This window comes from Oratosquilla oratoria, chromosome 6, assembly GCF_046742065.1.
Source record: "Oratosquilla oratoria isolate Oo_2021 chromosome 6, ASM4674206v1, whole genome shotgun sequence".
NCBI lineage: Eukaryota > Metazoa > Arthropoda > Malacostraca > Stomatopoda > Squillidae > Oratosquilla > Oratosquilla oratoria.
The window spans coordinates 37040854-37063270 of record NC_134782.1 but is presented as its reverse complement, the minus strand read 5'-3'; the positions used below and the strand labels follow the sequence as shown (position 1 = coordinate 37063270).

The 22417-nt window shown below is 41.6% G+C and overlaps 1 protein-coding gene across 3 annotated transcripts in view; it reads left to right on the top strand.

The window, feature by feature from the left end:
- Nucleotides 1–21857, top strand: part of LOC143026397 (serine/threonine-protein kinase Chk2-like) — a 32556-nt gene extending 10699 nt beyond the window's left edge. For all 3 annotated transcript variants that reach the window (XM_076186698.1, XM_076186697.1, XM_076186696.1), the window contains 7 exons: nt 151–272; nt 1133–1258; nt 3745–3948; nt 10098–10312; nt 10417–10615; nt 14865–15120; nt 20206–21857. In XM_076186698.1, coding sequence (XP_076042813.1) covers nt 151–272; nt 1133–1258; nt 3745–3948; nt 10098–10312; nt 10417–10615; nt 14865–15110 — 1112 coding nt within the window. In that variant the 3' untranslated portion in view covers nt 15111–15120; nt 20206–21857. The remainder of the gene's footprint in view (nt 1–150; nt 273–1132; nt 1259–3744; nt 3949–10097; nt 10313–10416; nt 10616–14864; nt 15121–20205) is intronic.
- The last annotated feature ends 560 nt before the right edge of the window (nt 21858–22417 follow it).

The window sequence follows — 22417 nt, the reverse complement described above, 5'->3', positions numbered from 1 at the left end:
TAAGTCTTTTCCTGCTCACCATACCAAACTCACTCCCCATATTATGCAAGTCTTCCTCTGACCTTGCCAGTAGGACATTAACAAGTTTTATATACAATGATGTTTATAATGCATTCTTGCCATATTCCTAATAACTGATTTCTTCCTCAGTTTATGTGTTCCATGACCTGACAAAGACTGAAAATTATCCATCACTGGTAACAGGAAAATATACAATAACCAAAGTACTTGGTAAAGGAGCATTTGGTGAAGTTCGATTAGCATTCACTAAGGTAAGATCTGGGAAGAAACTATGGACTGTTGTCTGTGTTCTATTAGTGTGGGACTATTTCCATGTCGCCAATCGAAAATTGTATGCAGAGGAAAGGGGTTGACTTGTTGTCAGTTCTCCATGTGTGAAAAAGTGCAAGAAATACACAAGAGTTACAAGAGATCTTGGGTCCAGTCCAGAGACCAAGTGTCAGCCCTCAGGGCTGCACCTCCTGATGGAGGTAAGGGGGTTGATGGGTTTTGAAAATAGGCAATTTTGCAGGACCACCATATGCAGGTACCTAGATAAATGGTATAAAGAAGGTATTGTATGCAAGAGGAATGTCTTTTTAGTAATGAAGTGAGATTGCAAAAGGTAGAAGTGAATGAAGAATGGTCATAAATGGATGATGAAACAATATGGCCTGAAAGGAGTCTGGCTCAGATATATTGAGTGGATGAAAAGAGGTTAGGTTGTCACTATGTAATGAAGTGGTGAAGAACCAGCTCTGACTTTTGGGCCCTGCATTGCATTTGACCTGTGTGGTGTAGTAGGGAACAAGGATGACCCTTCATCCATGAGGTGCTAAGATGGTAGGGGTGATGTGTTTCGGATGGGTGTGGTGTGGTACATGCTTTGAGTTGGCCAGACCCATTATAAGGGGGGAAAGACCCTTTGGTATGTATGTTGTATCTTGGCAGTGCTTAAGAATCTGGTAGGAAAGATGATTTTCTTATATTAATTAATTTAATATTATGCTATACTTTATATATTTTACCAAGTCCAAAGATATACAATTGTATGCTGCTGAAATACGTAATGGATGAAAATTTTATACATTTCTCATGAATGTATTACATATTTTGTATTTATCTTTTGCAGGGCTCTTGTGAGAGATATGCTGTCAAAATAATGCAGAAAAAACACTTCACAGTCAAGGGTCGTCTTTGTTTGAATCAAATTGACCAAATGCAGAATGAAGTAAAACTCTTGCAATCTGTCCATCATGTATGTTCTCATGTATAATTATATTTTTAATAGAGTTGTTCTTATTACTGCTATAGTTCATAGCATACCTGTGATCAAATCATTGCCTAGCTCTAAAATTGTACCATTACACATTTGGTCAGGCACCAGACACCAAATGTCCCACATGCAATGACAACACACAAGACATAGACCATGTTATACAATGCCCTTCACTCACTCCCTTTAGCCAATTCCTTAATATCCATTGACTGAATGACCTATAAGTTAACTGAATAGACATCACAAAATTACATATATATTATATATATATATTATATATATATACACATACACACACACCAAGGGCTTCTTCACCCATATATGGAAGGTAGCCATCTAATTCCACACCCATTTATCACCCATATCCCTCTCATCTTAGCTCCTCATGGATGAAGTAGTCATAAATGTAGATGGTCATAAATTGCATCAGTTTTAAACCAATGACTACCTTTATAATGGGGCTGTTTGAGTTAAAGCACATACCAACTTCATATACAAGGAAAGCCCATTTATCACCCACCACACTGCTTTGTCAGTGAGTCTGTTGCCCCAAGTCAGTCTTGCAGGAGACCCAGAGCTCCCAAGTATCCAACAGTGGCCACTGGATACTTGTTTGGCTCAAGAGCAAGGCAGTGAGATACAGTATTTCCACAGCAAGGTCTAATTTACCACTATAGTGTAACAAGCTTTAGTAAACTAAGTTGTTGTCATTCCCTAGACTGTCCGGCCAAGCAGTCCTATCTCCCTGAGGAATGCCATGGCAGGAACAGGGTTTTCCCCAAATCCTTTATAGTCTATATTGTGTTGTTGGCATGCATGATTATGTACAATGCAGTCTTCCATAATGTATTGTATAGTATAGGGTGAAGTGTTACATCCTGGGCAGTTGTCTACAGTGCTGTTATCTAGCCTCTTCTGGTAGCTTAGAAGGGCCGGATGGTGACTGCATCACAGTCTGGTCAGGTGGACTCTGTCCTTTTGGGGGAGAGAGGATTAAAGAGAAGGATATTAGGGGGTCTGGCATGCAGCAATGTATTGTCTATCAGTTTGTGGATCAAACATAAGGACTAAATGAACACCTAGACTTAATGCACTTGAATCAGTTGCAGGAACAGCATTTGGACAAATATAGAAACTAGTACTACAGTATACAAACAATGCATATACTCAGTGATGAATTATGCGAGCCCCTCATGGGCCCCTAATCTCACTAAGACACACCACAACACTCCTCAGACTATACAAAACAAATCCCTAAAGGCTGCACAAATACAATACCTACAGACCTTTACAACATAAAACAAGTTCTCAAAGTCAAGGATCATTTTGATATGAGAGGCACACAAACATTTGCCACAACCTCCATAAATGCAGCACACCCACAACACTACATAGAAGAACACCCATAGACACACACTGAGAAACATCAAAACAACACTCAAATACCTATATCACACAAATACTCTCTTCTCTTTCTCCACAATCACCAAATACCAACCTCTGGAAACGTATTCACAATCATATCACTCACTCCTCCATCAACAAACTAACTTCATTGATATCCATCAGTTTGATATTTGTACATAGATATACCAAGGGCTTTTTCCCTCTTACAAGATAGGTAGCCAAAGTCAAAAGTCCCACCCATTTCATCTATACCCATTCCACTCCCATACACCACCCCTCCCTCCCTCTCATTTTGGCACCATGGATGACTGGTCATCCCTGGATCTCGCCCATCACCCTGGGTCAGAACCAATGCAGCAAGACACAGCACATCCAACAGCAAAACCACTTTGTTTGATTGGCAGTCCCCCCTCCCTCTCCATCCCCTCATGCAGAAACATTGAAAACAAGAAGAAATCCCTTTGGGTTGCATCAAAATATTCATGCATAGCCACTTTTTAACTATCCCCCATCCCCCACCCATTCCCATCCATGCATCACAGTATCATCTATACATAGCCATTCTCCACACACTCCTATCTTCAGCCTTCTCCCTTCCTTCCTCAACAGACATCCACCTCTTGCTCAAAGACCCTATCATCCCATCCATCTATCTCGTCCTTGGTTGACCTCATGTTCACTCCATCCACCTCTGCCTTCCACACTTCTTTTACTAATCTTTCTTCACTCATTCTTTCCCTGTCTCAAAACCATCCCAATTCTCTTTTTTGTCAACCGTATCTCCCATCTACTTTCCACCCCCATTCTTCTCCTCATCTCATCGAACCTTGTAATCCCTGTCATATTTCGTAGACATTTCACCTCAAACACATTTAAACACTTCCTCTCTTATGTTCCATGTCTCTACCTCATACAGTGCTGTCAGCACAATCACCCCTTCATACAATCTCCTCTTAGCATCCATTCCCAAATGTCTATTTGTCATTACACTTAGTATATTTGTGAAATAGTGTAGTTGTACAACTTTATCACTATTACATAAACTTTTCCTTTTTCAGCCATGTGTAATCAGTATAAAGGATGTCATAGAGACTGAGGAGTGTATTTTTATTGTTATGGAATTAGCAGATGGAGGAGAACTGTTTGATCGTGTAGTCAAGATGAAGCAAATCACTGAATCAAACACAAAACTGTTCTTCTATCAGATGGTGCAAGCCATAAAGTATTTACATTCCAGAAATATCACTCATAGGGATTTAAAGGTAAGACATGCATTAAATCATTCTGTAAAAAATTTTGTTTAGCAAATAGAATATTTTTATCTGGTAGTTAGATTGTGTAGATTTCCATAGGATTGATTTTGTAAGCCCAATTCGTGTAGCCATGTTGCCAGAGTCTATAGAGGAGATAGTATTGAATTTTTGCATGTGGTCCAAATCACTATGATCTCCTTTACTTGTATAACTGATTGTCTAAATATATATACGAGATAAAACCTTGGTTGGCAGCAGAGGTCACCAGATTTATACATACATACATATACCAAGGCTTTTTCCCCCTTCCAAGGGAGGTAGCCAAAAAGGGAAAGGCATAAAAGCACTCCCACCCATTTCATCCCTAAATACACTCCACACCCCTCCCACCCTTCCTCTCATCTGAGCACCTCCTGGATGACGGGTCATCCCTGCACCCTGCCCACCGCCCTGGGTCAGAAGCAGTGTCGCAAGACACAGTACATCCACAGCGAGGCCGCTTCATTTAATCGGCGACCCCCCCTCTCCGTCCCCCTTTGCATATAAGGCGAGGACGGGGAGAAATCCCTTCGGGCTGCGTCAAAATTTACTCACACATACTACCCCACCCCCCACTTCCCCGCCCATTCCTCCTCATGCAGTCACAACATCATCCATATACAACCATTCTCCACTCACCTCTGTCTTCCGTCCTCTCCCTTCCTTCCTCAACAGACATTCCCCTCTTCCCCAAAGCCCCCTTCACCCCATCCATCCACCTCATCCTAGGACGTCCCCTCATGTTCACTCCCTCCACATCTGCCTTCCATACCTCTTTTACTAGTCTTTCTTCACTCATTCTTTCCATGTGTCCAAACCATCCTAATATTCTTTCACCAACCCTATCTCCCAAATCCTTTTTCACCCCTGTTCTCCTCCTCACCTCCTCATTTCTCACTCTATCTAGCCTAGTAACCCCCACCATACTTCTCAGACACCTCATCTCAAACACATTCAAACTCCTTCTCTCTTCTTCTCTTATGTTCCACGTTTCTGCCCCACACAGTGCTGTTGGCACAATCACTCCTTCATACAGTCTCCTCTTCGCATCCATTCCCAAATGTCTATTCCTCATTACACTCTTTAAACCACCAAGGCATTTACTCGCTTCTCTCAATCTACATTCTACCTCCACCTTCACTCCACCCTTTCCTGCTACACTTGCACCCAAGTGTCCAAAACTATCCACTTCCTCCAGTCGCTCTCCCTTAACCCCTTCCATACGGTGCCGCACACGTAGGCGTCATGGGGAGCGAGTGTATTCGCGAGGCTGCCATATCGGCGTCTTGATTATATTTATTGTAGTCGCCCCTCCATAATGACATTCTTTCTAATTCTTTTGTAATCGCATTTTCTATGGTTATCAAAATTCACGGGTGAAGAGAGAACGATCGATATAAGCGGTGACTATATTTTATGATGCGAGTATTATTACGACACGTCGTACGGCTGGCATTGGCTGCTGCCACCGAGATCTAAGTCCATGACGCCTACGTGTGCGGCACCGTATGGAAGGGGTTAATGTTCACTTCCAGTCTACTGCCACTTTCACCCCTTGTACATCTCATCACCTTACTTTTACCCACATTTATCTTTAGCTTTCTTCTATCACATACTCTCCCAAACTCTGCCACCAGCTTCCTCAATCCCTCCTCTGACCCTGCCACAAGCGCAGTGTCGTCCGCAAACAACAGCTGGCTCACCTCCCACTTTTCTCCATTTTCTTTAACCATCTCCAATCCCTGACTCACCACCCCAGCATTCACCTCTCGCACCACCCCATCCATGTATAAGTTGAACAGCCAGGGCGACATAACGCATCCTTGACGAAGTCCCACCTTTACGTCAAACCACTCACTCTCTCCATTTCTAATCCTAACACATGCTCTACTACTCTCATAAAAACTCTTGACAGCTCCCAAAAGCTTTCCTCCTATCCCATAAATCTGCATAACCTCCCACAGTGCCTTTCTGTCTACCCTATCATAAGCCTTTTCCAGATCCATGAAAGCCCAAAAAACATCCTTCCCCTTTCCTATAGCCTTCTCACATATCTGTCTTACCACAAAGATCTGATCTACACAACCTCTACCTGTCCTAAATCCACACTGTTCCTCACCAATTACTCCCTCTGTTCCTCTCCTAATCCTCTCAATTAAGATCCTCCCATAAGCTTTCCCTACTACACTCAACAGGCTAATCCCTCTGCAATTACTACATTCACACTTGTCCCCTTTTCCCTTGTAAAGAGGAACTATACAGGCACTACTCCAGTCCTCCGGTACTCTACCCTCTCTCCAGCAAACCTTAAATAACCTCACCAACCAGTCCACCATCACTGCACCTCCCTTTTTCAGACATTCTGCATGACATCCCATCCAGACCAGGTGCCTTACCTGCTTTCATCATCTTTACAGCTGCCTTCACCTCATCCTTCCTTATTTCTCCTCCATTCTCCTCACTCATCACTCTCATTTTCTTCGCATTTCCCACTGCAGCTATCTTTCCTTCCCTATCCTCCTTCACATTCAGCAACTCCCTAAAATATTCTGCCCATCTTCCCCTCACTGCCATCTCTTCCATTATCAACTCTCCATCTGTACCTTTTACCTTTTCTTCCCTACTTGATTCGCCTCCTCTTCCTCTCTTAATTTCTTTCCAAAACATCTTTTTATTACTTTCAAAATATTCTGTCATACTCCTACCCCATTTCACATCTGCTCTCCTCTTTGCCTCCTTTACCTTGTGCTTTACTTCTCTTTTCTTTTCTTTGTACGTCTCATATGACTCCCCTGTCCTCTTTTGTAACCAATCTGTGAATGCTCGCTTCTTCTCTTCTACAGCCTTCTTTGTTTCCTCATCCCACCATTCACTACCCTTTCTTCTATTTCCCCCTGTCCTTCTTGTTCCACACACCATCCTTGCACACTTTAAGACTCCCTCCTTGAACCATCCCCATTCCTCCTCCACACCCATCTCTGCTCTATCCTTTACTCCCTCCCACTCCTCCTTCAGCTTCTTTTCGTACTCCTTCTCCTTTTCCTTTTCATTCAAGGAGTTCACTCTAAGAACCTCCCTACCTTTTGTCCCTTTCCTCCTTCTCCATCTATCCTCCACTCTCAGCTTACCTTCCACCAAAAAATGATTGATATTCCCCCACCCTCTCCCCTTAGCACATGTACATCCTTAACTCTTCCTATCATAATCCTATTTACCACTACATAATCCATTAGCGCTCTATCTACCACCCTTCCCTCCACCACCCTCTCCCATGTGTACTTATGCTTGACTTTCTTCCGAAACACTGTATTTGCTATCATCAACTCTCTTTCTAGACACATTTCCACCATCAACTCTCCACTACGATTCTTTCCTGGAACTCCACACTTCCCAACCACTCCATCGATTGGACCATTTCCCACCCTAGCATTAAGGTCTCCCAGTACTATTACATTGACATTTCTTCCTAAACCCTCTATGCACTCATTTAAATCTATCCAAAAGGCCTCCCTTTCTTCCATGTTCTTCTCACTGCCCGGCCCATATGCACTTACAAAGACCCACATCTCCTTTCCCAGTTTCACCTTCATCCACATTATCCTTGAGGAAACCTCCTTCCACTCCACTACCCCTTTACCTATCTCCTCACTTACTAGAATAGCCACCCCTTCCCTCCCTCGCCCTCTCTTCACTCCTGATAACCTCCCACTTACACTCCCAAACTTACACTCACCCTTCCCTTTCAACTTAGTTTCACTCAAAGCCAACACATCCAACTTTCTTCTCACAAACATACTACCTATCTCTTCCCTTTTACTCTCATCTGTACCACATCCACGCACATTAAAAGACCCAAACCTTAGGGTGCTGGCCCGAGGCCCTCCAGCACCCCTTATGCCTCTCCTTTGATTTTTAGGAATTTGCCCCTTGGGGCTACAGGGAGAAGGATGCCTAGTCCCTCTCCCCGTCCCTTTCTTCTCGCCTCTTACGATCCAAGTGGGAAAACTTGGTGGCAGTATTCTTTTCCCCCACCACAGGGAATTCCCCCAATCAGAAAGAGAATACTCAGAGAAATGGTACAGGACAGCAACAAGGGGTTGGGGGACAGCATAACGGAGGGACAGTCGTAGTATAAAAGTGTCATCATTTCTCTATGAACAGAATTTCTTCTATCATAGACAAAATGATGTGTGGCTCTGGTCCGTAGGGGCGCCCCATATAGACCCTAAAGTATCGACTGCATGCTACTTTGCCACAATAACAAGCAACCAATACCCCAGACGGATATATTTTTTTATACATCCAACTAAGGGCTTTTTCCCCCTTACAAGGGAAAAAAAGCCCTTGGTGTATGTGTATGTATTTACCTAGTTTTACCTGGTTGTATTTTGCAAGAGAAGAGCTATGCTTGTAGTGACCTGCAGTTGTATCTTCCCGCATCCAGTTCTTTCTTAAAATCATGTAAAGTTTTAGCACTCACTGTTTTCTCTTTCAATTTATTCCATGTATCTATTACTCTATGGAAAGCTGTTCTTTTTCAAATCTCTTCTGTAACTGTCCTTCTTAAGTTTCTTCTCGTGTCCTCTTGTATTTCTTCTGTCCCATTTAAGTAGATCATCCCTATCAAGGATTTCCATCCCTTTCATAATTCTGTAGATGGTTATCAAATTGCCTCTTTCTCTTCTTTGCTCCAGAGTTAGTAAGTTTAGTTTGTCCAATCTTTGTTCGTATGTCAACTTGCTAAGTGTTGGTGCCATCTTTGTCAATGCTCTTTGAATTCTTTCTAGTTTCTTTATGTTTTTTATTGTACTGGGTGTCCATAGTGATGCTGCATATTCTAATTTTGGTCTTATCAGTGTAACTAGTATTCTCTTTACCATTTCCTTGTTTATGTATGTATGCATAAAGAAATATACAGTACATCCACAACTTATTCTTTCTGTATATATTTATTTTTATACTAGATCATTATGTTGCAGATGCTCCTCTGTTTTAAAACAGTTGATAATCTAGTCCTGTAAATACTACCTTAATGTACCAAGCAGTCAGTCTGTTGCCCATGTTCTATCTTGCTGGAGACCTACAGCTCTCAGGAAACTGACTACAGTCATCAGTTTAGGCCATAAATCACTCAATGAAGGGATTTTGTGTTGCCTTGAATGAGTGGGTGTAGACAAGTGTATAAAGTGCCCTTGTGTTTTCTGTGTAGTTGTATTTAGGGCAATTGACATCTCTTTGTGGGCCATTTCTTTATTGGTGCTGTTTTAGTGTATGGTTAGAATTAGTGTCATTTATGGGTATAAGTTGCTTTGGAGTTGCATGAAAATAGATTATATATTAATTTAATTTTTTTTAGTTTCACTTGTTGCATTAACCAAGTCCTATCCTTTTCAAGGGGGTGCCACTGTGATGGGCAAGATGCAGGGATGACCCATCATTCAAGAAGAGCCAAGATAAGAGGAAGAGAGGGGGGTGAATAGGAGTGGAGTATGTGGGGATGGAATGGGTGGGTGTGGATTTTATGTCATTGTTTTTTGGCTGCCTCCCTTGTAAGGTGGAAAAAGCCTTTGGTATATATATGTATATATGCCACTGTGATGGGGGCAGTACACAGGAGACAAGGATTACTCTTCATCCATGAAGAGCTAAGATGAGAGAAACAGTGGGTGGTGTGATGGATGGGTTTGGGTGGCTACCCCCCTTTATGGGGGATAGAGATGGTCACTGAGATAAAAGGGAAATAAATTGGTGTAGAATGGGTGAAGGGTATGCACATGTTTTGGCTGGCTACCTCCCTTAGAAAGTGGAAGAGGCCTTTTGGTACAGTACTACCTCTCATTAACGGACTAATAGGGGGGTAACGGTGTCCGTTGATGTGAATAATCCGTTAATTTGGAGTGGTTTTTGGGTGGCATAGTGATTGCACGCACTAAATAACAACAAAAACACCGAAAACATTGCAAACACAGCTAATTAACGTCCGTTAATGAGAGGTCTCACTGCATATAGATAGATAGCCACTGCTTTCTGGCAGCTAAAACTAAAGAAAAGTGTCGTAATGAATGGATAAGCTGTTGCAGTTGTGGCACTTGAAACTGCAATTCTTCTTTACATTTCAGCCTGAAAACATTTTACTTGCATCTGATGAAGATTCAACATGTATCAAGATAGCAGATTTTGGTCTTTCTAAATTGCTTATTGAGGAATCATTGATGCACACATTCTGTGGAACACTTCTTTATCAAGCCCCTGAACTCATCGCTGTTCAAGCATGCAGAAATCCTTATACTAAAGCTGTAGATCTTTGGAGTTTGGGCATCATACTCTTTATATGGTTAGTAGGGTTGAAATGATTATTATTTTTAGAGGCTTTGTGATAAGCCAGTTTCACTTGATGTAGATAATTTTTTGTATACATTTGCTCCTTTTTGCCCACAGCTTGGGTGGATATCCTCCATTTTCTGATACTGAAAAGGGTTCAGCAGCAAGGCAAATACTGGAAGCCAAATTTTCTTTTCATCCAAAAATTTTTGCAAATGTTAGTGATGAAGCTAAGGACCTTATCACCAAATTGCTTGTTGTCGATCCTAAAGAAAGGTATACTATTGACCAAGTTCTCAACCATCGTTGGATGCAGGTAGGGATCCCACTAAAGTTAATTAATAGATTAGATAGTAATAGATAATCATGATTAAATTCTCTCTCTCTGTATGTTTCTCTCTTTCTATTTCTATGTTTCTCTCTTTTTCTATGTTTCTCTCTCCTCTCTATCTCTCTCTCTCTCTCATGGATTATATATCTTGTAATGGATTTGCTTTCCAAGGAATAGTTCACTGATAGTCATTTTGAGCTATTGCCCATTTCTATTACTTATTTACTTATTTATTTATTTTGTTTTTATTTATTTTTTGAAGCTCCTGGTGAATTGTGTCTTGATCATTTTGCTACAGCTGGTAGTCCTCCTTGTTTTTTACTCTTCTCATGATCTTTGCATCATCTATAGTAGAATAGCTATTTGTCATGTTTAGATAGATAAGAAACATTATAGATGCTAGCATTCAAGTGTGCTCTCTTTAAGTCCAATGTTTTCCAAATTCCACATTAAACTTCTGTGCAGCACCTTGTCAAAAGCCTTTTTCAGGCCCAGCAAACAACAACTGGCTTATTTCCCACTTTTCTCCATTTTCTTTAACCGTCTCCAACCCCGACCCACTACCCTTGCATTCACCTCTTGCACCACCCCATCCATGTATAGATTGAACAGCCAGGGTGACATAACACATCCCACTTTTACCTCATACCATTCACTCTCTCCATTTCTAACCCTAACACAAGCTCTACTACTCTCATAAAAACTCTTGACTGCTCTTAACAGCTTTCTTCCTATCCCATATATTTGCAATACCTCCCACAGTGCTTTCCTGTCTACCCTGTTGTAAGCCTTTTCCAAATCCATAAAAGCCCAAAAAACATCTTTACCTTTTCCTATAGCTTTCTCACATATCTGTCTTACCACAAAAATCTGATCTACACAACCCCTACCTGTCCTAAAACCACACTGTTCCTCACCAATTACTCCCTCTGTTCCTCTCCTAATCCTTTCAATCAAGACCCTCCCATAAGCCTTCCCAACTACACTCAACAAGCTGAGCCCGCTGAAACTACTACAAGCACACTTGTCCCCTTTTCCCTTGCAAAGTGGAACTATACAGGCACTCCTCCAGTCCTCCGGCACTCTACCCTCTCTTAAACAAACATTAAATAACCTCACCAGCCAGTCCACCATAACTGTACCTCCTTTTTTCAGACATTCTGCATGGCATCCATCCAACCCAGATGCCTTACCTGCTCTCATCATTTTAACAGCTGCTTTCACTTCATCTTTCCCTATTTCTCCTCTATTTTCCTCACTCATCACTCTCATTTTCTTAGTGCTTCCCACTGCAACTACCTTTCCCTCCCTATCCTCCTTCACATTTAGCAACTCCCTAAAATACTCTGCCTACCTTCCTGTCACTGCCTTCTCTTCCATTATCATCTCTCCATCTGCACCTTTTACCTTTTCCTCTCCACTTGATTCGCCTCCTCTTCCTCTTTTAATTTCTTTCCAAAACATCTTTTTATTACTTTCAAAATTTTCTGTCATGCTCTTACCCCATTTCATATCTGCTCTCCTCTTTGCCTCCTTTAACCTAAGCTTGACTTCCTTTCTCTTTACTTTGTACCTCTCATACAATTCCCTCATTGTAATTTGTAGCCAATCTATGAAGGCCTGCTTCTTCTCTTCTACACCCTTCTTTGCTTCCTCATCCCACCATTCACTACCCTTCTTTCTATTTCCTCCCACCCTCCTTGTTCCACATACCATCTTTGCACACCTTATGACTCCCTCCTTGAACCATCCCCATTCCTCCTCCATTCCTAGTTCTACTCTATCCTTCACTCCCTCCCACTCCTCTCTCAGCTTCTTATACTCATTCTCCTTTTCTTTCTCATTTAAGCAGTTCACTCTAAGTACCTCCCTACCTTCTGCCCTTTTCCTCTTTCTCCACCTATTCTCCGCTCTTGATTTACCTTCCACCAGGAAATGATCTGATATTCCCCCACTCTCTCCCCTTAAAACATGTACAATCTTAACTCTTCCTACCATACTCCTGTTCACCACTATATAGTCCATTAACCACTTCACTCCAGGCCAAAATCTCGTGGGCAGCATTAGCTGCCAGACGTACGATGTTGCGTCATAATACTCGCACCATAAAAAATAGTCACCGCTTATATTGATCGTTCTCTCTTTCACCCATGAATTTTGATAACCATAGAAAATGTGATGAAGCCAGTTTAGAGAGTATGTCAGTTACGCAGGGACAACTACAATAAATATAATCAAGACGCCGATATGGCAGCCTCGTGTATCCACTTGCTCCTCATGCCGCCTACGTAGGCGGCACCGTATGGAAGAGGTTAACGTTCTATCCACCACCCTCTCCCATGTGTACTTATGCTTGAATTTCTTCTTAAACACTGTATTTGCTATCATCGACTCTCTTTCGAGGCATATCTCCACCATCAATTCTCCACTATGATTTTTACCTGGAACTCCATACTTCCCAACCACCCCATCTATTGGTTCATTTCCTACCCTAGCATTAAGGTCTCCCAATACAACTACATTGACATTTCTCCCTAATCCCTCTATGCACTCCTGTAAATGTACCCAAATGCCCCCCTTTGCTCTACACTCTTCTCACTACCAGGCCCATACACACTTACAAAAAGCCACATCTCCCTTCCTAGCTTCACCTTCATCTACATTTATCTTGAAGAAACTCCCCTCCACTCCACTACACGCTTACCTATCTCTTCACTTACTAGTATAGCCACCCCTTCTCTCCCTCTTCCCCTCTTGACTTCTGAGAACCTCCCAACTACACTCCCAAACTCACACTCACCCCTCCCTTTCAATTTAGTTTCACTCGAAGGCAACACATCCATCTTTCTTCTCACAAACATACTGCCTATTTCTTCCCATTTACTCTCGTCTGTACCACATCCATGTACATTTAAAGGACCTAAACCTTAGGGTACTGGTTGGAAAACTCCTAGACCCTCTTATGCCTTTACCTCTCTCTTTTTTTTTTTTTTTTTCCCAGGGGGCAGGAATCCTGATCCTAACCCCCGTCCTGTTTTTTGTTGCCTTTTACGACTCAAGTGGGAAGACTTGGTGGCAGCATTCTTTTCCCCCACCACAGGGTAGGCAAAAAAAGGAAATGAATATTCAGAGAAATTGTACAAGACAGTATCAAGGGGTTGGGGGACAGCATAACAGGGACAGTCGTAGTATAATAAAAGTGGCATCATTTCTCTATGAACAGAGTCTTCCTCGATCACAGACAAAATGATGTGTGGCCTGGTCCGTAGGGGCACCCCATATAGACCCAAAGTATCAACTGCATGCTACTTTGCCACAATAACATGCAGCCAATACCCCAGACAGGGTACTGGCTAATCTATTTTTCTTTTATACATTCACACTTCAGATCACAAATCAAGCACTCCAAGACTGAACACCCACCATCATATTCCATCAGGCATTAGCCCCACAGAAAAATCTCTCCTGAGAGAAACAAGAATTACACAAACCTGACTATGTTCAGGTTACCATCTAGCTCATAACCTTTTCAATACAAGCCAAATTCTCGTGTTCTGCATCAGATGCCTGATGCACAATGATTTACTTATCTCTTTTGCTCTGAGTAATAATAAACACAGAAAACGTGATCAAGCCAGTTCACAGAATCTTGGGGTCACTCAATTACAACCACTAAATAAATATAATCAGGATGCCAACACCTGTATCCTTGTATACCTACTCATGCCTCATGATGCCTATGTAGGCATCCTCATATGGAAGAGGTTAAGACAATACCAATGCAAAATGGGTTTGACCACAGAAACAAACTGCACCAGATGCAAACATCACATAGAAGACACTGAAACCTCACCTTACACTACCCTATCCTAACCATATCCAGACAAGAACATGATATGTCTTCCTTGAGTGACTTAGACGCTAATCTTGTGGCTGCTGCTGCTTACCTAGGGACCATGGATCTCTACAAGAGAGATCTGGGGTAACATTGATGTATGATTAAATGACCCTACCTATGGGCTTTGAGCTCTAGGCTGGCCGCTGGCATCATGAGGCTAGGACACTCCCAGCTACACAGTATCCTAGCCACTTGAGGCATAGCCTATGATTCAAATCCTGTAGGGAGTTGTTTATGCAAACTATTAAAACAGTTATATGGGATTGATATATGTATATATATATATATATAGTATATGATTCATTTTTTCCTTGTCTCCCTTTTCCATCTTGACAGGATGATAATATTATCCAGCAAGCTAATGATATTATGAATGGATGTAATAGCCAGTCATCATGCAGTGTGACTTCAAATGAATTTAGTGATGCACCTACCACGCCACCAAACTGTCCAAATTTTATGTTTGATAACAACACTGGTATAAAGCGGAAGAATAGGGAAGAATTGGATACACCATACATTACAGGCAATCTACAGAAATATATTGCAACAGAAGGAAGACGTGAAATGGATCAAAGCTAAATGATCTGAGGTATGTTTATATTGTATGGTATTTTTCTTCATAACTATATTGAAACATACATACACATACCAAGCGCTTTTTCCCCTGTACAATGGAGGTAGCCAAAGTCAAAAGCATAAATCCACTCCCACTCATTTCATCCCCACATATTCCACTCCCATTCACCACCCCTCCCTCCCTCTTTTCTTGGCTCCTCCTGGGTGATGGGTCATCCCTTCATCTCTCCCACTGCCCTGGGTCAGAAGCAATGTAGCAAGTACATCCACAACAAGGCTGCTTCATTTAATCGGTGACCCCACTTGTCCATCTTCTCATACAGAAAAAGAGAAGATGGGGAGAAATCCCTTTAGGCTGCCTCAAAATATCATTCACACATACTCCCTCACCCCCCCATCCCCCCCATACACCACAACTATATTGATATTAATGTTAAATTGGATCATCAAATATCATTGTAGTTTTACAAGATTGAAGTTAATGATATGGTATCCTGTCTTTTCAATGTAATTGTAACCAGTGACAGGTATCTGCATGTGGTGGTCTTGCAAAATGGACAGCAAACCTGTTCTTTTTCAAAACCTATCAACCCCCTCACCTCCATCTGAAGGCCTGCATCTCAGTCTCTGGACTGGGTCCAAGTTCTCTCTATTAGCTTTAATTATATTTCTTACATTTTTTCACACATGGAGAGCTGGTAACTGGCAACTGCTTTCCTCTCCCTAACACTTTGAGCTGGTGACATTGAAACAGTCCCACATTGATACAACACAGACAGTAGTCAAGTTTTTTTCCACAAAGATTTGTGAGAGGTTCTAAGGACAGTTGTTAGCCAGTGGGGCTGCAGGTTTTCCACTTAGTGAAACTTGAGGCAAGAATTGGTTGAATGCGTTATTGCGTTTAATTATTTTGAATAGCATTATCATTTATTGAAATATTATACTCTTTGAACATCTGCCACAGGACTGAATAACTAAATTTTATTAACATGCACTCCTTACACCTTATTTCGTTTGTTCCACCCTAATGTATATTATCTATTCTGGATATGTAGTTCCCATGTCCACCTTCAAATGTATGCATGCTTGGAGTAAATTTGCAATTATCGGCCTTGATACCTTTGAAAAGCAACCAATCCTACACATTGACCTTGCATGCTTTTAACCCTTGCAATATGAGGCCCAGTCTCTGGCTTGGTAAGATTAGAATTAGCCAAAATAAAATCAGCAATAATTTGAGCTCTTTATCAGGTTCAAATATATATTTTCCACCTTTTCACATGTGGAGAACTGACAACCAGCAACCTTTCCTACTACTTTCAACCATTGAGGTAGAAACAGTCAAACAACAGTCGAAAGTTTCTTCACAAAGAGTTGTAATAAAGATATAAAGACCATTACCAACTGTGGTGGGGAAAAAGAATACTGCCACCAAGTAATCCCACTTGGATCATAAGAGGCGAGAAGAAAGGGACGGGGATTGGGACTAGGCATCCTTCTCCTTGTAGCCCCACAGGGGACATTCCTAAAAGAAAAAGCAAAGGCATAAGAGGGTCTGGGAGTTTTCCGACCAGCACCCTAAGGTTTGGGTCTTTTAATGTGCATGGATGTGGCACAGATGAGAGTAAAAGGGAAGAGATAGGTAGTATGTTTGTGAGAAGAAAGATGGATGTGTTGGCTTTGAGTGAAACTAAGCTGAAAGGGAAGGGCGAGTGTAAGATTGGGAATGTAAGTGGGAGGTTATCAGGAGTGAAGAGAGGGCGAGGGAGGGAAGGGGTGGCTGTACTAGTAAGTGAAGAGATAGGTAAAAGTGTATTGGAGTGGAAGGAGGTTTCCTCAAGGATAATGTGGATGAAGGTGAAGCTAGGAAAGGAGATGTGGGTTTTTGTAAGTGCATATGGGCCTGGCAGTGAGAAGAGTGTAGAAGAAAGGGAGGCTTTTTGGATAGATTTAAATGAGTGCATAGAGGAATTAGGGAGAAATATCAATGTAATAGTACTGGGAGACCTTAATGCTAGAGTAGGAAATAATCCAATTGATGGAGAGGTTGGGAAATGTGGAGTTCAAGGAAAGAATGGTAGTGGAGAGTTGATGGTGGAAATATATCTAGAAAGAGAGTTTATGATAGCAAATACAGTGTATCAGAAGAAAGTCAAGCATAAGTACACATGGGAGAGGGTGGTGGAGGGAAGGGTGGTAGATAGAGCATTAATTAACTATGTAGTGGTAAATAGGATTATGATAGGAAGAGTTAAGGAGGTACATGTGCTAAGGGGAGAGGGTAGGGGAATATCAGATAATTTTTTGGTGGAAGGTAAGTTGAGAGTGGAGGATAGATGGAGGAAGAGGAAAGGAACAAAAGGTAGGGAGGTGCTTAGAGTGAACTCTTTAAATGAAAAGGAGAAGGAGTACAAGAAGAAGCTGAAGGAGGAGTGGGAGGGAGTGAAGGATAGAGTAGAGCTAGGTGTGGAGAAGGAATGGGGATGGTTCAAGGAGGGAGTCACAAAGTGTGCAAAGATGGTGTGTGAAACAAGAAGGACAGGAGGAAATAGACGGAAGGGTAGTGAATGGTGGGATGAGGAAACAAAGAAGGTTGTAGATGAGAAGAAGCGAGCTTTCACAGATTGGTTACAAAATAGGACGAGGGAGTCATATGAGAGGTACAAAGAAAAGAAAAGAGAAGTAAAGCACAAGGTAAAGGAGGCAAAGAGGAGAGCAGATGTGAAATGGGGTAAGAGTATGACAGAAAATTTTGAAAGTAATAAAAAGATGTTTTGGAAAGAAATTAAGAGAGGAAGAGGAGGCGAATCAAGTAGAGAAGAAAAGGTAAAAGGTGCAGATGGAGAGATGATAATGGAAGAGAAGGCAGTAAGAGGAAGATGGGCAGAATATTTTAGGGAGTTGCTAAATGTGAAGGAGTATAGGGGGGGAAAGATAGTTGCAGTGGGAAATGCTAAGAAAATTACCGTGATGAGTGAGGAAAATGGAGGAGAAATAAGGAAGAATTAAGTGAAGACAGTTGTTAAGATGATGAAAGCAGGAAAGGCACCTGGTCTGGATGGATGCCATGCAGAATGTCTAAAAAAAGGAGGTACAGTGATGGTGGACTGGCTGGTGAGGTTATTTAATGTTTGCTGGAGAGAGGGTAGAGTGCTGGAGGACTGGAGGAGTGCCTGTATAGTTCCACTTTACAAGGGAAAAGGGGACAAGTGTGAATGTAGTAGTTTCAGAGGGATTAGCTTGTTAAGTGTAGTTGGGAAGGCTTATGGGAGGATCTTGATTGAGAGGATTAGGAGAGGAACAGAAGGAGTAATTGGTGAGGAACAGTGTGGATTTAGGATGGGTAGAGGTTGTGTAGATCAGATTTTTGTGGTAAGACAGATATGTGAGAAAGCTATAGGAAAGGGGAAGGATGTTTTTTGGGCCTTTATGGACCTGGAAAAGGCACTGTAGGAGGTTTTGCAGATATACGGGATAGAAGGAAAGCTTCTAGGAGCAGTCAAGAGTTTTTATGAGAGTAGTAGAGCATGTGTCAGGATTAGAAATGGAGAGAGTGAGTGGTTCGAGGTAAAGGTGGGACTTCATCAAGGATGCATTATGTCGCCCTGGCTGTTCAACTTATACATGGATGGGGTAGTGCGAGAGGTAAATGCAAGGGTAGTGGGCAAGGGATTGGAGATGGTTAAAGAAAATGGAGAAAAGTGGGAGGTGAGCCAGCTGTTACTTGCAGACGACACTGTGCTTGTGGCAGGATCAGAGGAGGGATTGAGGAAGTTGGTGACAGAGTTTGGGAGAGTGTGTGATAGAAGAAAGCTGAAGATAAATGTGGGTAAAAATAAGGTGATGAGATGTACAAGGGGTGCAAGTGGCAGTAGACTGGAAGTGAGCATTAAGGGAGAGCAACTGGAGGAAGTGAATTGTTTTAGATACTTGGGTGCAAATGTGGCAGGAAAAGGTGGAGTGAAGGTGGAGGTAGAATGTAGATTGAGAGAAGCGAGTAAATGCCTTGGTGGATTGAAGAGTGTAATGAGGAATAGACATTTGGGAATGGATGCTAAGAGGAGACTATATGAAGGAGTGATTGTGCCAACAGCTGTATGGGGCAGAAACATGGAACATAAGAGAGGAATAGAGAAGGAGTTTGAATGTGTTTGAGATGAGGTGTCTGAGAAGTACGATGGGGGTTACTAGGCTGAATAGAGTGAGGAATGAGGAGGTGAGGAGGAGAACAGGGGTGGAAAGGGAGTTGGGAGATAGGGTTGATGAAAGAGTATTAGGATGGTTTGGACACATGGAAAGAATGAGTGAAGAAAGACTAGTAAAAGAGGTATGGAAGGCAGATGTGGAGGGAGTGAACATGAGGGGACGTCCTAGGATGAGATGGATGGATGGGGTGAAGGGGGCTTTGGGGAAGAGGGGAATGTCTGTTGAGGAAGGACGGGAGAGGACAGAAGACAGGGGTGAATGGAGAATAGTTGTTTATGGATGATGTTGTGATGCATGAGGTGGAATTGGCGGGGGGATGGGGGGTGAGGTAGTATGGGTGAGCAAATTTTGACGCAGCCCGAAGGGATTTCTCCCCGTCTTCTCCTTTTATGCATGGGGGGACGGAGAGGGGGGGGGTCGCCGATTCAATGAAGCTGCCTTGCTGTGGATGTGCTGTGTCTTGCAACACTGCTTCTGACCCAGGACAGTGGACAAGGTGCAGGGATGACCTGTCATCCAGGAGGTGCTAAGATGAGAGGGAGGATGGAGGGGTGTGGAGTGTATTCAGGGATGGAATGGGTGGGAATGATTTTATGCCATTTCCTTTTTGGCTACCTCCCTTGTATGGGGGAAAAAGCCTTGGTATATGTATGTATACCACATATTTCCAGTCAGTGATACTCAAGGCAGTAATTATTGTCTGTAAAGTGATTACCACAATTGAAAAAGACTCGACACATTGGCATGAGCCCTATCTTTACCTGAATATGATTGGCTGACATTTGGTGAAACAGAATCTATGAAGGTGTCATCATGAGAAAGGGTTGGTCAGTAAGTTGCTGTACCACACCAGAATTACACTCTTTTTCATCATATTCTTCTACATTTTCAGGTTTTCTCTCCAGTTTCCTGCCCCAGAATGATTTAAGAACAACAACAATGTCTGCATTCATATATTATGAGATGAGTACATATAGTAAAGTTAGGAAAGTTTATCATTAAAAGAAGACATCTTGTGAATCATTAAAAGCTTTAATCACCTGGCCACTGATTGGTAATTATATACTTTTTTCATTGTTTCCTTTTGATTGACATGTGTCAACAGAACTAAGAAGTTGGAGGTGGTAAGTAAGTTCGTCATATTGGTGCACACTGACTAATTTTTACAGTTTGCATTCGTTGGAGAGTTCTTGACCCATGTATTTGACATAGATTCAGACCTAGGCTGGGAATAAAAATTATTCTGGGCAGTAACAGTGATGTGAGAGCTGTGTACAGTCCCAGAATTCATTCCAGTGCCTCTTATGAGACTGGAGGTTTGGATGAAAACTATATGTGAATGTGTGTGTGTATACATATACATATATATATAATGTGGGAGTAAGAGGCAAAGGGAAAAGACACAAATAGAACAAATAAGTGTTTATTCTTGGACTAGTTTAGTCAAAGAATAAACTCTTGTTCTATTTATGTGTTTTCCCTCTGTCAGGATGTCTTCACACACACACACACGCATATATATGTGTGTGTATAAAAAAAATTCTCCTTTCCTCCATGCCTTTCTCTTCTTGTTGTTCTCCATGCAACTAATTATAAACATTTTCAAGCCTTCATGCTTAATGGAGTCTAGGTGAATATGTAGATGATTTTGAATATGTACAAAGTAAGCTACTCGTAAACTAAATTACTTTAGTGGTGTTTTGCATAGTATGGAGTTCATTACCAGACAAATTTATTTGTACAGTTCAGGAGCAGATTCTGGCTAGATTAACAAGTTATTTATGAAGACCCTATTCAGGTCAGTATCCACCCTGCATCTGAATGAAATTGTACTATATTTGCATTATGTGCAGTGCTTAATCCTTTCTAAACAGTGACATATTTTGTGTCAAAGATCATATGATTTTGTTCAGCTGTGGGGTGAATTTGTGACAGGTGTCTTAATAATATTGTCTCAAGATTAACCTTCAATTGAATAAAAGTGTCTTGTCTTGAACTCAGTAGAAGAAAAATGCATCATGTTGGGATAAGAGATATGGTATTAGTTTTGTGAATATTATCCTGGTGTATAGGTTTGATTAATAAGACAAAGTGACTTAGTTTTTTCTTTATATTAAAGATTAATTTAAATTCTATTACTGTTCATAAAATTAACTTTTGTCTTGTTCAAAATACACATATACAGATAATCTACTCAAATACAGCTAGTAGATATTTAAATGTGTATGTACTTAATTGTATTTACCTACCATATTTTCAGGCATATAAAATGTAATTAGTTCATGATGATTCAGTTTTATGTTGCAAAGTCCCCCCAATCAGTGGGCTAGGGTTTTACACTTAAAAAAACTACCCTGTACCTTACATGCTCAAAGTTAGGCATTGTGTAGGCCGCTCAGGTGAGTGGTAGTTTCAGCACTGAAGGAGTCCTGGTACTGTAAATAGACCTCCAAACATCTTTTATACAACATATTGAAAGAAAATGGGAAAATATGAGAGATGAGCTAGTTGTTGTTTGCTGATGACACTATGCTTGTAGTAAGATCAGAGGAGATATTAAGGAAGTTAGTGATGGAGTTTGGGAAGGTGTGCTAGAGGAGAAAATTGAAGGTAAAAGTAAAGTGATGTGATATGCAAGGGGAGAGGATGGCAGCAGTTTGGAAGTGAGTATTAAAGGAGAGAGGCTGGAGAAAGTGGATAACTTTAGACACTTGGGAGCACATGTGGTGGGCAAGGGAGGAGTAGAGGTGGAGGTAGACGTAGATTGAGAGTAGCAAGTAAATGCCTTGGGGGATTAAAAAGTGTAGTAAGAAATAGCTAAGAGGAGATTGTATGAAGGGTGATTGTGCCGACAGCACTGTATGGTGCAGAAACATGGAACATAAGAGGGGAAGATTTTAAATGTGTTTGAGACGAAATGTCTGAAAAGTATGGTAGGGGTTCCTAGGCTGAATAGAATGAGAAATGAGGTGAGGAGAGCAGGGATGGAAAAAGAGATGGGAGATAGGGTTGATGAAAGAGTATTGGAATGGTTTGGACATATGGAAAGTATGAGTGAAGAAAGGTTAGTAAAAGAAGTATGGAAGGCAGAAGTGGATGGAGTG